At 43.9% G+C, this 15,515-nt stretch overlaps 1 protein-coding gene across 3 annotated transcripts in view; it reads right to left on the bottom strand.

Annotated features, from left to right (window-relative positions):
• LOC143280058 (L-threonine ammonia-lyase-like) overlaps positions 1–15,268 on the bottom strand; it is a 29,291-nt gene extending 14,023 nt beyond the window's left edge. For 2 of the 3 annotated variants that reach the window (XM_076584548.1, XM_076584549.1), the window contains exons 1-6: positions 6,014–6,129; positions 3,761–3,943; positions 2,799–2,869; positions 2,258–2,303; positions 1,664–1,849; positions 322–377 (exon numbers count right to left, since the gene is read on the bottom strand). In XM_076584548.1, coding sequence (XP_076440663.1) covers positions 322–377; positions 1,664–1,849; positions 2,258–2,303; positions 2,799–2,869; positions 3,761–3,943; positions 6,014–6,043 — 572 coding nt within the window. In that variant the 5' untranslated portion in view covers positions 6,044–6,129. Of the gene's footprint in view, positions 1–321; positions 378–1,663; positions 1,850–2,257; positions 2,304–2,798; positions 2,870–3,760; positions 3,944–6,013; positions 6,130–15,141 lie in introns of those variants that run through there. The other variant, XM_076584550.1, reaches the window with a different exon arrangement.
• Between the last annotated feature and the right edge of the window lie 247 nt (positions 15,269–15,515).

Here is a 15,515-nt window from a genome sequence, read left to right as displayed (position 1 = left end):
ATGAACACATGCACACACACACATTCTCATTTCCAGCACTTATTTTGTTCTTTCTTTTAAACAACATTATGTTATTATATTATTAAACCATACACATATTTTTAAAACAAGATATATCTACAAAACAAAATGTATATGTGAATAGTTACACCTACACACTGATTCATGAACATTAAGCAAAATTCAACAAAAAAAACAACTGCACACTTTACATCTCCCTCCCCTTTGAGAAAGCACATGCTGAACTATATTCTATGACCAAGATAATCAAACATGACAAAACAAAAAAAACTGGATTAATGTGTCCAATACGCAACATACCCATTGATGTATGTAAGTCCTTGCTTCTTGGCGATTCTCAGTGCATACTTCTTTGACTGAAAATGAAAACCACATCAGTACATATCACGATCTGAAGGCAAGGAACTAAAGATATAAATGACACACATCTGACCAATTCTTTTTTCTTTTCTTTTTTTCTTTTTTTGTAATGATGCAGAAACATGCTATCCCTGAGTCAGTCTACTAAATAAGCAACTACTTTTTTCTTTATTTTGTGGAGGGAGGGTGGAGGTGGCAATAACAAAAGTGTAAACTAGAAACAGAATATGAAAGGAGGGAGGAATTTTGTTTAATGTCCCGTCACACATATCTGTGATGGAAGACATTTTGTTAAAGCATTTATGAATACATTTGAGTATTATCGGTTAGAAGGGTGGGAGATGTAAATGAATGGAGGGTTGGGGGAAACTGGGCAAATGAGGGTGAAATGAGGGTGAAATTTGAAAAAAATTTCTAAATACAATTACAGGAAATTACTTAAAGGACTTCATAAAAGAGAAGTCATTAAACTGACAAGCGAAACAACTGATAATGAATGCAGAAAGTCAAAAAGAGAATCTGAAAAAGAAAGGATGATCATAAATTACTCAACTGTGTTCAGATCTTCGCCAAATGTGACTTCAACGATGTAATGGTTTCAGATTTATTTGCTGATTCATTGTTGTTGTTTTTTAACTTCTCTTATTAGATACCAGACCACTTTTTTTCCATATGCACCGTTACTGAAAGCCATATGTTGCACACCATTTTCTGATCAAAAAGAACAAATGACTGAACATCTCTTTTATCAGGATGAATCTGTGAAAAGTGACTGGTAAGCTGAACTTCTTTTATGTTTGGCGTATCTTAGACTTCCACTCTGTTTTGATTTTATTGTAAAGCCTGGTAAGCCTGCTGTAAGAGAAGCTTATCATGTTCAATGTCACAATTTATTATCAATGCATTGTTAGATTGTACCACTTTCTTCATCCCAATGGGAAGTCATTTACAGCTTAGTCTTTTGTGAAGGACTATCGCTCTCAAACTAGGAGGCAAGATTGCACTGACTCTTAGTGCTAAAGCCTTGGGGGCTAGTTGGCCTTTGGGAACCATTCCAACACCGACTGTCCTAAAACCCTCTTGGCCGAGAGAGTGGGGATGTAACTTGGGCAAGACACTCTCCACAAAAAATCAAATTATGGCCCAGATAGTTGGGACAGCAGTTGCTTCCTCTGTTGTTCTTATGGTCATAGAGGGACACGACTGACTACCATACACACCACTGTAGTACACTGTTACGCTGTTGTCCAACAAACCAACAGCACCGCTGCTACCCACTCACCTCCCCTATGTCGTTGCCCTTGATGATGACGGTGGCTTGATGATGCCGGCACGACTCCACCTTCATGAGCGGCGCTATGATGGGCATGACCACGGTGACGGGGATCCCCAGGGACTGCCCGTGATACGACAGGGCCAGAGCGTGGTTCCCGGCGCTGGCTGCAATCACCCCTTTCCTCTGCTGCTCCTGTCAGTGTAGAAATAGGTGTGGGGAGATGTTTACTCTACCTCTCTATATAGCTACTTTTTTTTTTTTGGACACCACAGCAGAAAGCTCAAAAACAAAAGCTTTTTTCCTTGTAAATAGTTGGTGAATACAGTTTCAGTGTTTAGAATGAAAAACAAGAAAATCACTTATACTATATATTAGAATCTGATATCGCTTAAAGAGAGGAAAGAAAGACATTCAATTAAAGGCAGACACACAATTTTCTAACTGAGAAATTTTGCCTCAAGTAATTTTCTGTGTATATGGACATATACAGGAACACACACTAGAACACGCACACACACACACCCTCTCTGAGTCAGTGAACAGTCACATAATTTCAGTACCAAACGGAAATAAACAGAGTAAAACAGCCACATATCAAACCTTTGTCAACTGTAAAAGTGTATATCGGGCACCTCGTTCCTTGAAACTGCAAATACACACACACACACACACACACACACAGAGTCAAATATCATTTCAGGATTGAGAGTCAGTAAGAACAATTTTTTTTGACACAGAGGAAGGAAGAAGAAAGGAGAATTATACACAAAGAAAGAACTCCACGTGGAATCACATCACAAAGGACTGCTTCCAAAAAAGTAATAATGCATGCAGATCATTATCCGTCAGTAATCTAAAAGAAAGAAAATGCATTAAAAAACAAGCACAAAATTGTCATTTTCATGACAAAAGTTTCCATGACCTAGATTAGTATGCAGCTAAAATATCATACTCAAAAGCAAAACAAAAAAGACTAAAGTCTATAATGGGTGGGAGGAGAGAGTGAAACAATGTTTAAAATGATTTCCAGTTTGCTCATATATGTGTACACTTTGTACACTCACATTCTCACCCACCCACTAAGCACCCCCATCCCCACACACATATAGTACATTTAGTACAAACTTGTGATAATGCTTACCTCCCTGTGAAATGCAGAAATTCTTTCTTGAAATAAATGTCCATGCCATAGGTTTTTGACATCATGGACAGCTGGAGAAAACAAACATCCATACAATTATAGTTGCTAAGCAATCTCCTGGTCACAATACAACAAACTGACACATATTTATAACTGCAAAGTACAGTTGCTCTAACTCATTCATTCACACATTTACACACACACCAATGCATGCAGGCACAGACGCACGCACGCATACACGCGCGCGCGCACACACACACACACACTCTCTCTCTCTCTCTCTCTCTCTCTCTTGTTCACTCTCATTTTTGTTTTTCTTAACACAGATAAACAGAAGCAAATTGTGGAATCCAATGACTCCTTAAGATATCTAGATAGTGGACCCCCGTAAATTTCAAAAAGACAACTTTGTTACTGTAAATCTATAAATAAATAATGATATTTACCTACAACCAGTCAGCATACCCCTCTCCCCAATCTTCAAAGTTCAGTTTCAAAATGACTGGTAACAACATATTTTCAGACAAAAATCACCATGACAGGTGTAACTTCTGAGTGCTTAGAACGTTGGACTTTTTCAATCTGAGGACCCTGGGTTCAATCCGGTGACTGGTGACTGATCTGTTATGAATAAAGATTGTTTTTTTCTGGAACAACCATATCAGCATGTCCAAACCTGCCAGTGCCCCAATCCCCTTCATGTGTGAACACACGCAGAAAATCAAATTGTCATGTTAAAGATCCTGCAATCAGTGTCAGTTGGTCATGGAAACACAAACACACCCAGCATGCACACCCTCAAAAATGGAATATGTCTGCCAATAACAGTGGGGTGTGAAAGGTTGTATCCATAATGGCCCACTTATGAAGTGAACGAGAGAACTGCATCTCACCAGAACAGAGGAGAAAAGTGACTGCAGTTTTACAAAATTACACAAAACGTCATTTCTGTAGATACTTACAGAGCAGGGTGTCTGCTGAACTCCATCTTTAATTTTGTATGCAGCAGCACTGACATCCCTGAAGTGTATAGCCACTGGATTTTCGGGATCACAAAATTCATCTTTCAACAACTGATCTGGTATTTCCACCCCCTCATCTTCTTCAGTTTCTTCACTGGTGTTAGTGGACACCGCACTCAACATCTGAAACAACACAAGCATTGAAAAATGATTAATTATTCAACTGTATATGAATTATTGAAAACATTTCATTCAAACTCTGTAATGGAAGCACACACACGCACATAAGCACACATGTGCGTGCATGCTCACATGCATGCATGACGCACGCACGCACACAGATACACCACACACACACACACACACACACACCACACACATATACACAGGGATAAAATACCTTGGCAGTCTCTGTGGTGACTCAGAATACAGGTCTTCTATCAAACAAAACCCAACACATGCATGTGCATACTTACTGTTATAACTACAAGTCAATGAACCATAAAACTTATCTGACAAAACATAAATCATTTTTTTAAGCTGACAACCAACATCAGTCAGAAATAATAAGCTACTGCAGGATGCTCACCTCTGTCAGTAATGGAAGTAAGTAAAAAACATGACACTCAATAAGCAAAAGAGGTTTCTTATCCTAAAACAATGACAGAAGAAGGCATGGTGAACCATGCATGCCATCTCTTCCAACAATACATAAATCAATACAGTTCTTAATACTTCACGTGGCAAACCATACATTATGTAGTGTCATGAAATCAGAATACAGAGCGAAGCAATGTCTCTGGTCCAAAAGGATACTCCAGTAAAAACCATTTGTGTAAATGACTGCTCTCAATGCAAAAAAGACAAGTGATACTATTGAGCAATAATTATTAACACACTACAGTTTGTGTCAAATGCCACATGATGAGTCAGCCAAGATAACAAAAAGTAATTCACTTATCTATGGAAAATTATGACCCATACATCATGGGACATGCAATGAATACTGTGGATAAAATTTGTGTCAGCGAACAGAACTCAGATAATGAACACGAAAAAAAAACAACCTGTACGTGCTGCGCTGTGCTGCACTGTGTGTGTGTGTGTGTGTGTGTGTGTGTGTGTGTGTGTGTGTGTGTGTGTTGGCATGTGTGTACTGATGTGTGTGTATGAGAGAGAGACAGACAGAGAGAGACAGAGAGAGTAAAAAAAAAAAAAAATTTTTTTAAAGCAAACGTGTATGTATGTGTGGGAGAATGGGATCAAATCAAGGGAGGGAATGGGCCTGGGAGGTTGGGGAAAGGGAGCGGGTATATGTGCTGGTGATAGGAGGTCGAGGGCTGGCTTCAACATTCAGGCCTGACAGTTTTTACACCGAACAGCCAGAAGACACAGAAAAGGTCACCGCTGGGTGCATGTGCTCATGTTGGGTCACCAAAGCTGAACTCGGTGCCTTGGGGGTGGAAGAGTGGTACGAATAAAAGAAGAAAAAACAGAAAAGTAGGTAAAGTAGTGTTTCTTTCTCTCTTTTTACGGAGATAAATCCTGTTTTCTTATCAACCTTGTGAAAATCAGCAACTGCTGTTCACCGCTTTTACGACAAACTCGGACTCGTAAATCCCACCAAAGGTGAAGGTCACCTCCAAGGAGGTGTGTCTCAACTGAACCAATGACTTTCAATGTCTTGCCCTACTTTCGGCTGAACATACAAGGGCACTAACACGCGCACATGGCGAAAAATAAAAAGTTGTTGTTACAGATAACTGTGTTGATAAAAATCCATTGAGTAGATTTGAAGCACTTCTTTTGTAAATCCTGCAGTTTAAGGATCAGAATTTAAGACGAGTCCTCCATAGTTTCGATCACCGTCTAATATATATCCTTTATTTTTAGGAATCGGTGTTTTCAGACTGAGACGTGTTTAAGTTTCATGTTCTGAAAAATAAAACTTGTCGTAATTATTCATTGTTTGTTATTCCCCCTTCCCCCTTTCCCCCACCAAGAAACGGTTTTGTTTTGGGTTTATTTTATTTTTCCTTGGATGGTCCTAGCTAGCTCATTAATAGATTTTACACTTTACTTTCTCTCGTCAGTTTCAGTCACACCGCATGCATATATGGTTCATGACATGAAATATTCAGCTGTGGTTTTTTTGGATGATAATTACAACTGAATGTTTTACTATGTTACACAGCCAGTAGGATATATTCAAACAAAGTCAAAACACATTCAACTGATAAAGTACAGATTTACCTCAACGCTGGACTCCATGCTGTTCTCCATTCTGTTCAACTGCCTGTTGTTTTTGGGGCGACTTATCAGCTGGAGCAAACTGGTTTGGCTTATATTGGACGTCACATGAGAGTTGGCTAAAGTTTCATTGGTCGATTGGAACACTTGACGTCATTCCACGTTTTTGTCAAGATTAAAGGACGGTTCCCGGCCTCTAGGTGCTTTAGTTCTCCTGTTCCATTGTAAAAGTTTGTAACGTGTGTGTGTGTGCAAAAAGTACAGAATGGGGAGTGGGAGAAGAAAAAAGCGCAACACGCACAGGCGGTCATTTTTTGTTTGTTTGTTTGTTTGTTTTTGTTTTGTTTTGTTTTTTTAATGGAGTGTCGCGAAGTGCGTGGCAGTGCGCACTGTGACAATTGTAATCTGTATAGCCTATTTTGTGCTCTCTCTCTCTCTCTCTCTCTCTCTCTCTGATCAAATTCATTATTGTGCCTATACATAAAAAGGGAGACACAAACAACCCGGACAATTACAGGGGAGTAGCCTTGACGAGTGCAATTAGTAAAGTGTATACACACATCATCAGTTTAAATTACAGATTAAGAAAACGATGACTAGAAATAGAAGAAAAAAAAATATAGAGGAACAGGCGGGCTTTAGAACAGGTTATAGCACTGTTGACAATATATTCACTATATACGCTTTAGTCCAAAATCATCTTTTACACAAGACTAAGCTATACGTAGCATTCGTAGACTTCAAAAAAGCATTTGATTCTGTGAATACTGAGAAACATTCTGTGGAGTACACAAAGAAAACTAGCGGAGTAGCCTACACGTAGTCAGCAATTGTGTGGTTGAAAATTACGCACGTTTTGATCATGTTCTTGAGCAAAGGATTTAAAACTACAACCACATGGATTATCCATGGATGGCGTACTAGGGAACATTATGATATATATCCATGGCTTATTACAAGCTTAACAATAATAATAAACGAAAAAAAAATCTGCCGTATGTATAATGTTTGGTACTCTTCTCTCTCTCTCTCTCTCTCTCTCTCAACAGTCTCTCTGTGCGTGCGCGCGCGCTCGTGTGTGTGTGTGTGTCAGTGTGTGTGTGTGTGTGTGTGTGTGTGTGTGTGTGTGTGCGTGCGCGCGCGCGTGTGTGTGTGTGTACCGTGTGTGTGTGTGTGTGTGTGTGTGTGTGTGTGTGTGTACCGTGTGTGTGTGTGTGTGTGTGTGTGTGTGTGTGTGTGTGTGTGTGTACCGTGTGTGTGTGTGTGTACCGTGTGTGTGTGTGTGTGTGTGTGTGTGTGGGTGTGTGTGTGTGTGTATGCATTCAGTCTTGGTGCAGCATTTGGAAGCGACAGTCGAGGTGGTGAAGTTGCTGATGAGTCATGGACTGGCTTCATGTTCTTCTCCGTCCTTAGTCCTTCTCTTTCTTCTTGGTTCTCTTCTTCTTCATTTCCTCAGTCGATCTTCTTCTTCCTCCTCTTCTATTTTCGTCGTCTTCTTCTTCCTCCTCCTCTTCCCCTCTGAATAGCCACCTTTTCTTATTCCTCTTCTCCTTACTAGTAGTCTTCTTCGCCTTGGTCCTCTTCCGAAGTTCTTCCTCTTCGCCTTAGTCCTCTTCCGAAGTTCTCTCTCTTCTCCTTAGCCACGGTCCTCTTCTTCTTCCTCTTCTCATAATCCTCTTCCCCGAAGTTCTTCCTTTCAAGTTCTCCTCAAGTCAGCCCTCTTCTTCTTCCTCTTCTCCTCACTCAAGTCAGCCCTCTTCTTCTTCCTCTTCTCCTCACTCAAGTCAGCCCTCTTCTTCCTCTTCTCCTCACTCAAGTCAGCCCTCTTCTTCTTCCTCTTCTCCTCACTCAAGTCAGCCCTCTTCTTCTTCCTCTTCTCCTCACTCAAGTTTGTCCTCTTCTTCTTCCTCTTCTCCTCACTCAAGTCAGCCCTCTTCTTCTTCCTCTTCTCCTCACTCAAGTCAGCCCTCTTCTTCTTCCTCTTCTCCTCACTCAAGTTTGTCCTCTTCTTCTTCCTCTTCTCCTCACTCAAGTCAGCCCTCTTCTTCTTCCTCTTCTCCTCACTCAAGTCAGCCCTCTTCTTCTTCCTCTTCTCCTCACTCAAGTTTGTCCTCTTCTTCTTCCTCCTCTCCTCACTCAAGTCAGCCCTCTTCTTCTTCCTCTTCTCCTCACTCAAGTCAGCCCTCTTCTTCTTCCTCTTCTCCTCACTCAAGTTTGTCCTCTTCTTCTTCCTCTTCTCCTCACTCAAGTCAGCCCTCTTCTTCTTCCTCTTCTCCTCACTCAAGTCAGCCCTCTTCTTCTTCCTCTTCTCCTCACTCAAGTTTGTCCTCTTCTTCTTCCTCTTCTCCTCACTCAAGTCAGCCCTCTTCTTCTTCCTCTTCTCCTCACTCAAGTCAGCCCTCTTCTTCTTCCTCTTCTCCTCACTCAAGTTTGTCCTCTTCTTCTTCCTCTTCTCCTCACTCAAGTCAGCCCTCTTCTTCTTCCTCTTCTCCTCACTCAAGTTTGTCCTCTTCTTCTTCCTCTTCTCCTCACTCAAGTCAGCCCTCTTCTTCTTCCTCTTCTCCTCACTCAAGTCAGCCCTCTTCTTCTTCCTCTTCTCCTCACTCAAGTCAGCCCTCTTCTTCTTCCTCTTCTCCTCACTCAAGTTTGTCCTCTTCTTCTTCCTCTTCTCCTCACTCAAGTTTGTCCTCTTCTTCTTCCTCCTCTTCTTACTCCCTTTCTTACCGCAGCCGAGTTCCTCCTCTTCTCCTAGGACTTCTTCTCCTTAGTATTCTTCTTCTTCCTCCTCAGTCCTCCTCTTCTCCTTCTTCTTCCCCTTCTCTTAGCCGTCTTCCGAAGTTCTTCCCCTTCTTCTTAGTCCTCTTCCTCTTACCGATCGAAGTTCTTCCTCTTTTCTTTTTTCAGTCCTCTTCTTATCTTTATTACTATCTCCTTCTTCTCAATTCTTCCTCCGTCCTCTTTCTCTCATCTTCCTCCTCCATGTGTCCTCCTCAGTCATCCTCTTCTTTTTTCATTCTTTTAAGCGCGCGCACACACACCGACGGACACACACACACACACACACACACACCCATTCCCCCCACCCTGCACTCCCCCCCCTCCCACACACACACACACACACACATGCACATCAATAGTGCGAACTGAATGAATTATGCTGTGGGGTAATTTTCCCACGTTTGCTAACCTAAAGACGTCTTTCAAGTACAAATCTTGCCACGATTTTCATCAGTAAACAGTTGTGCCAAAACTGTAAAACAATCGCAACACTGATAAGAAATCTCCTTACTGTTTGTTATTTCAAATTAAAAAAAACGAAACTATATTGAGAAATTGGCACACATTTAGCTAGTACGTGTTTGTGTCGAGTGGGGTGGAGGAATGGTTGTGCGCTCGTCAGTCGCACACACAAATGCACACGTGTTTCAAATTACTGTATGTAATACCGTCCACGTCAGCGCAATAAATAAATGAATAAATTCATTATGCTTCAAGGACTTCGACCGTGATATTATACCAGTTGGGAATCGTTCATACCATGAATACCATCGATCGTTACACCGCGGTAAGTATACATGTAGTGTTTGCAGATTGTATCGATCAAGTTCGTATGAGGTCACGTTGTTCAGTATAGGTTATAATCCTGTGTTGGACCGTGTTCAAGGATTCGTGTGTGTGTGTGTGTGTGTGTGTGTGTGAACTCGGAACCACCACGAGTGTCGCAGAGTATTTTAACTCATTCAGCTCACTGCCTGTAGTTGAACAAAACTACCGAATTCGTTCTTCATGTTCAGGCTAACGCGGTCTCAGTGTCCACAACATCATCAGTAATGATTTTAGGTCAAAAGGAGGAGGAAGAAGAATTTTGTTTAATGTCCCGTCACACGGTGACTGAAGACATTTTGTTAGAATATTAATGTAAATTAGCTCAAAAGTCAGAGGAAGAGCAGGCCTGACGCACGGCACAGGCGACCATGCAGTGTAATGTAGTCGTTATGGAGACTTCGCTGAATTCAAAGAGCCATAAGTATTTGGGTTTATATGAACAAACCAATAGCCTATTTACAAGTGGAACCATCACATGATAACGCGGCTATTAATAGTATTATCAGAGACTTCGCTGAACTGAGGCACCTTTCCGCAGAAAAGGCGATGATACTTACTGTTCGTTAATGTTGCTGTTGTTCATGATAGCATTCTATGTCGTGCCGGTGTTCTTTGTGTGTCATTTCCCAGCTGGGACAAAGGACCGACAAAACAAAGTAGACAAAGGACCGACAAAACAAAGTATTTCGACCGCGGCGAAAATGTACGGTCAGCAAAATCATGATAAATGATAACTACCTACCAAATCAGTAGTTGCAAAACTTGACCAACTTGCAAGACAGCACTCAGTTGGGAATCAGTCCCTTTGTCGACTGAATAAAGATGTAGCTTTAAATAATTAGCATTTCACATCAAGTTCTGACAAAAACCTGCTCAGTTTCTCAGAGAACGACTTGAATCACTTTTTTTTAAAAAATCTCGTTTTCATAAAGATTGCATGCGCACATACAGAGAGAGCGAAACAAAACAAAAAAGAAGCTTCCAGCTTCATTGCCGATTAATTTTGGACTGTGCAACAACCAGTTAAGCTGAGTTAGCGGCCGTTATTCACAATGGTGGTGTGTCCATCGAGATCGATGATGACCATCGTTGTCATCCAGATGGGGGATGGGGGATGGGGGGAGGGTGGTGGTGTGGTGGGGGGAAGGATGCTCATGAATCTATCTGTGAGTGCGCAGATGGCTGAATAGTCCAATCTGCGCACGAAATGTTCGCTGACAGTTGGGGCAGACAAAGACGGGCATATCATTGTCAGGGAGCTTGTTTGCCCGTGACTTTCTGGCCTGCCTCTTCTCAACAGCTGCAGCAGTCCTGTTGGCCTCGCACAACTTGGCGCCTTTGTGCACAGCAGCGCGCCATTTGTCACGGTCCACTGCAGATTCCTCCCAGGAGTCAGGGTTGATATCAAACGCTTTCAGAGAGACTTTCAGAGTATCTCTGAAGCGCTTCTTCTGACCTCCGTGTGATCTCTTCCCTTGTTGCAGCTCGCCATAGAAGAGCCTTTTGGGCAGCCGATGGTCTGGCATGCGTGCCACGTGTCCAGCCCAGCGAAGCTGGGACTGCATCAGGATGGTGAAGATGCTGGGAAGGGTGGCTTTTGCGAGCACCTCTGTGTCTGGGGTCTTGTCTTGCCACTTGATGTTCAGTAGCTTCCTGAGGCATGTTGTGTGGAAGTGGTTCAGCTTCTTGGCATGTCGTTGGTACACTGTCCAAGTTTCGCAGGCGTACAGTAGTGTGGGGAGAACTACTGCTCTGTAGACCTTTAGCTTGGTCTCAAGACTAATGCCTCTTCTGTTCCAGACATTTGCATTGAGTCTACCAAAAGTTGCGCTTGCTCTTGCAATCCTGACGTTCACTTCATCGTCGATGGTCGCATTTCGTGACAGTGTGCTGCCAAGGTATGTGAACCGCTCCACCGCACTGAGTCTCTGACCGTTGACTGTGATGTTGGGCTCAACGTAGGGTTTCCCTGGGGCTGGCTGATGGAGAACTTCAGTTTTCCTCGTGCTGATGGTAAGGCCGAAGTTCCTGCTGGCAGTGGCAAACTTGTCGACGCCGAGTTGCATGTCAGCTTCAGATCCAGCGTTGAGGGCACAATCATCAGCAAACAAAAAGTCTCTGATGATGTCTGTCATGACCTTCGTTTTTGCTTGAAGCCTTCTGAGGTTAAACAGCTTGCCATCTGTTCGGTACTTTAGGCCGATTCCAACATCGCCATCTCTGAAGGCATCAGTAAGCATTGCAGAGAACATGAGGCTGAACAGCGTTGGAGCCAGGACGCAGCCTTGCTTGACACCATTTGTGACAGCAAAAGGAGCAGATGTTTCACCATTGTCCTGGACTCGAGCCTGCATGCCTTCATGGAACTGGCTGACCAAGGAAATAAATTTCCGAGGGCATCCGTACTTGGCCATGATCTTCCACAGTCCCTCTCTACTCACGGTGTCGAAGGCCTTAGTGAGGTCGACATAGGTGGAGAACAGATCAGCATTTTGCTCCTGACATTTCTCTTGCAGCTGCCTTGCAGCAAACACCATGTCAGTGGTTCCGCGCTCTTTCCGGAATCCACATTGGTTCTCAGGCAAATGACCTTGGTCAAGGTGTGCTGTGAGGCGGTTAAGTAGGATCCTGGCAAGTATCTTGCCTGCGATGGAGAGCAAGGAAATGCCCCGATGGTTATCGCAGGCTTGCCGGTTCCCCTTTTGCTTGTACAAGTGAATGATAGATGCATCTTTGAAATCCTGGGGGATCGTCTCTTCTTTCCACATGAGTGAGTACAGCTGATGAAGCTTCTCAGTCAGCACAGTGCCTCCATCCTTGTAGACCTCTGCTGGTATGGAGTCTGAGCCAGGTGCTGTGCCACTGGATAGCAGACGGATTGCTTTCTGAGTCTCAAGAAGTGTTGGCGGATCGTCCAGTGCTTCGTTGGTGGGGACTTGTGGGAGACGGTCTATGGCTTCATCATTTATGGAGGAAGGGCGATTTAAGACACTGTTGAAGTGCTCAGCCCATCGTTCGAGAATGTTCTCCTTCTCGGTGATCAAGGTATTCCCATCTGCACTGAGGAGGGGGGATGATCCTGAGGATGTGGGGCCGTAGACTTCTTTTAAGGCATCATAGAACCTCTTCATATCGTGCCTGTCAGCATATCCCTGGATCTCATCAGCTTTGTCATTCAGCCACTTATCCTGCATCTGGCGTAACTTTTGCTGAACAGTCCTGCGGATGGCATTGTACGCATCCTTTTTTGATGTGGACTTTGGGTTGCTCAGGTGGGCTTGATGCAGACGGCGTTTCTCATCCAGAAGCTGCTTGATTTCATCACAGTTTTCATCAAACCAGTCTTTGTGCTTTCTGGTCATGGGTCCCAGGGTCTCTGAAGCTGTACTACAGATCAGCTCACGCAGGGTCCTCCAGTCAGACTCCACATTCTGGTTGTCCAGAGAGGCGGATTCCAGACGATCTTCCAGCAGCTCCACAAAGGACTGTTTGATGGTGATGCTTTTCAGCTTAGCGATGTTGAGCCGTTTTGGAGCCTTCTGGCCTTGGGGGCGTCTCTTGGGTTGGATTCGAATATTCAGCTTCGAGACTACAAGGCGATGGTCTGTCCAACACTCGGCGCCGCACATGGTCTTTGTTACACGTACATCTCGCCTATCCCTTTTCCTGACGATGACATAATCGATGAGATGCCAATGCTTTGAGCGAGGGTGCATCCATGACGTCCTGTTACGGGTAGGGAGGCAGAAAACTGTGTTGGTTATCAGCAGTTCGTGCTCTGCACAGGTCTGAAGCAAAAGCAATCCATTTGGGTTGCAGTGGCCCACACCGTGCTTTCCAATCACTCCATCCCAGGAGATGTAGTCAGAGCCAACTCTAGCATTGAAGTCCCCAAGAATGATGAGCTTGTCTGCTTTAGGGATGGCAGCAATGACAGAGTGAAGGTCCTCGTAGAACTTCGCCTTCACTTCATCTGGGTTGGTCATGGTTGGGGCGTAGGCACTGACAATGGTGAGGTGCTTCTGGCCAGATGCCAGTGGGAGTTTCATGGTGATAAGCCTATCGTTGACTCCCTTTGGGATTCCAGCTAGCTTGCTGACAAGTGCTGTTTTTACTGCAAAACCAACGCCAGCCTCACGTCGCTCTTCGCTTCCTCGTCCACTCCAGAAGGTGTAACCAGATCCCCGTTCACAGAGCTCGCCTTCGCCTGCAAGCCGAGTCTCACTCAAGGCTGCGATGTCGATGTTGTATCTGGCGAGTTCAGATGCAACTAGTGCTGTTCTTCTTTGGGGTCTGTCCGCGTTATCTCTGTCCAGGAGAGTCCTTATGTTCCAAGCACCAATGGTGAGAGGAACGATCCTTGTTTTTTTCTTTTCTTTCTCTTTGTTTCGACCGCTGATGTAGGGTCCCCACCAGCCGCGGTATGCTGGCCAGGGTGATATGGAGCAGGCAATTTTTAGGGCACCTTTTCTAGCCCCTTCCTCATGCCAGGGAGGTGAGCAGTGCATTCCTAAAGAGGGCTGCTCAGACGCTCAGACGGCTGCCGAGCTCCATCGCTGCTCCTGTCGACGAAGAACGACCCTATGGCCTGAGCCGCCTGCGTGCAGGTCTGCGGCTGCAACTGCCAGTGTACCCACACCTGTCGTTTCGTCGCTCGCCTGTCGCCACAGGAATTGGGGGTGATGAAATGATGAAGGATGAAAGGTCATTTTGGATGACTGATGACTTGCGCGATGAGTTTGTTTAAAGTGAAGAGGAGTTGCGCAACGTCGACCTCACTCTCTCGTCCGGGTCCACCAATTTCCAGTGGCAAGACTAAGTCGAGACGACTGGAGGATGAGCACGGATGCAGTGGATGACCAAGATATCCTTTCGGTGTCTCATCTTGCTCTCTGCACTCCACAGTGCGTTGCTGTAATCTACTTCCTCTCCGTTGAACCGATAGGTTTCTTCCGCAGATTCTGCCGGATCCAGACTTCGCATACATGGGTAGACACACCCCGGAGGCCAACTGCGTGTGGCATGCACACAGCACAGTGGAGCTAGATGGCCGTCGGTGGCTCTCCTGAGCCGACGCCCTTTTATGGATCTCCATAAGGGTGTCTAGCCACCCGCCTCACCAGTCCCACAATATTCACAATAGAGTCAAACTAAACAGCCACATCTGAAAAAATGTATACCTGCATACAGTTAACACTTGACAATTCCATTGCATAATGGTGACATTTGGTTGCTGTTCACATGACACGTAACCTATATATCCTTTCCATATACATCTTTCGCAGTGTCAGTATGGCAGTATAGTTTTCACAGGCATACAGTAAAAGAAAATGAAATAAATTAATATTCTTCTCGATCATTTTTCATTTCACTGGCAAGCAGACACAAAAACGGTAAATGTGAAAGAAAAACAATCAACTAAAAAATAAAAATAAAATAAAAAATTTAAAAAAGTAGATAAAAACCCTGGCCAACGCAACAATGCCCTTTCTAGACCACCGAGACTACATTATATGCTTACTCACTTTCAAAGTCTTCTCGCGCTATCCTGGTTATCTTCTTTCCTCTCAGTTCCTTTCTTCTTCTTCTTCTTTTTTCCTTTCTCTGTTTTTCCGGTCTGCTCGAGTTTATATCTAACACCGTCTGTACAAGTTTCGTGTCCTCCACAGGTAGCCTAAATGTCGAACGCTTTAAACTGCGCAGACAGCTGTGGTTGGCCAGTATCTGTGCCAACGTTATCAACTAAGCTGATCGACTCTCTGAACATAATTCAACATCGCCACACCTTCACGCTTTTGTTCCCCCTGCACCCCCTTTCTCTCTCTCTCTCTCTCTCTCTCTCTCTCTCCACACACACACACACACACACACACACACACAAGGAGATAATTGCAGTCCA

Source organism: Babylonia areolata, chromosome 3 (genome assembly GCF_041734735.1).
Source record: "Babylonia areolata isolate BAREFJ2019XMU chromosome 3, ASM4173473v1, whole genome shotgun sequence".
In the NCBI taxonomy this organism is placed as follows: domain Eukaryota; kingdom Metazoa; phylum Mollusca; class Gastropoda; order Neogastropoda; family Buccinidae; genus Babylonia; species Babylonia areolata.
Note: the sequence above shows the minus strand (reverse complement) of the source record. Positions and strands in the feature narration are given on the sequence as shown.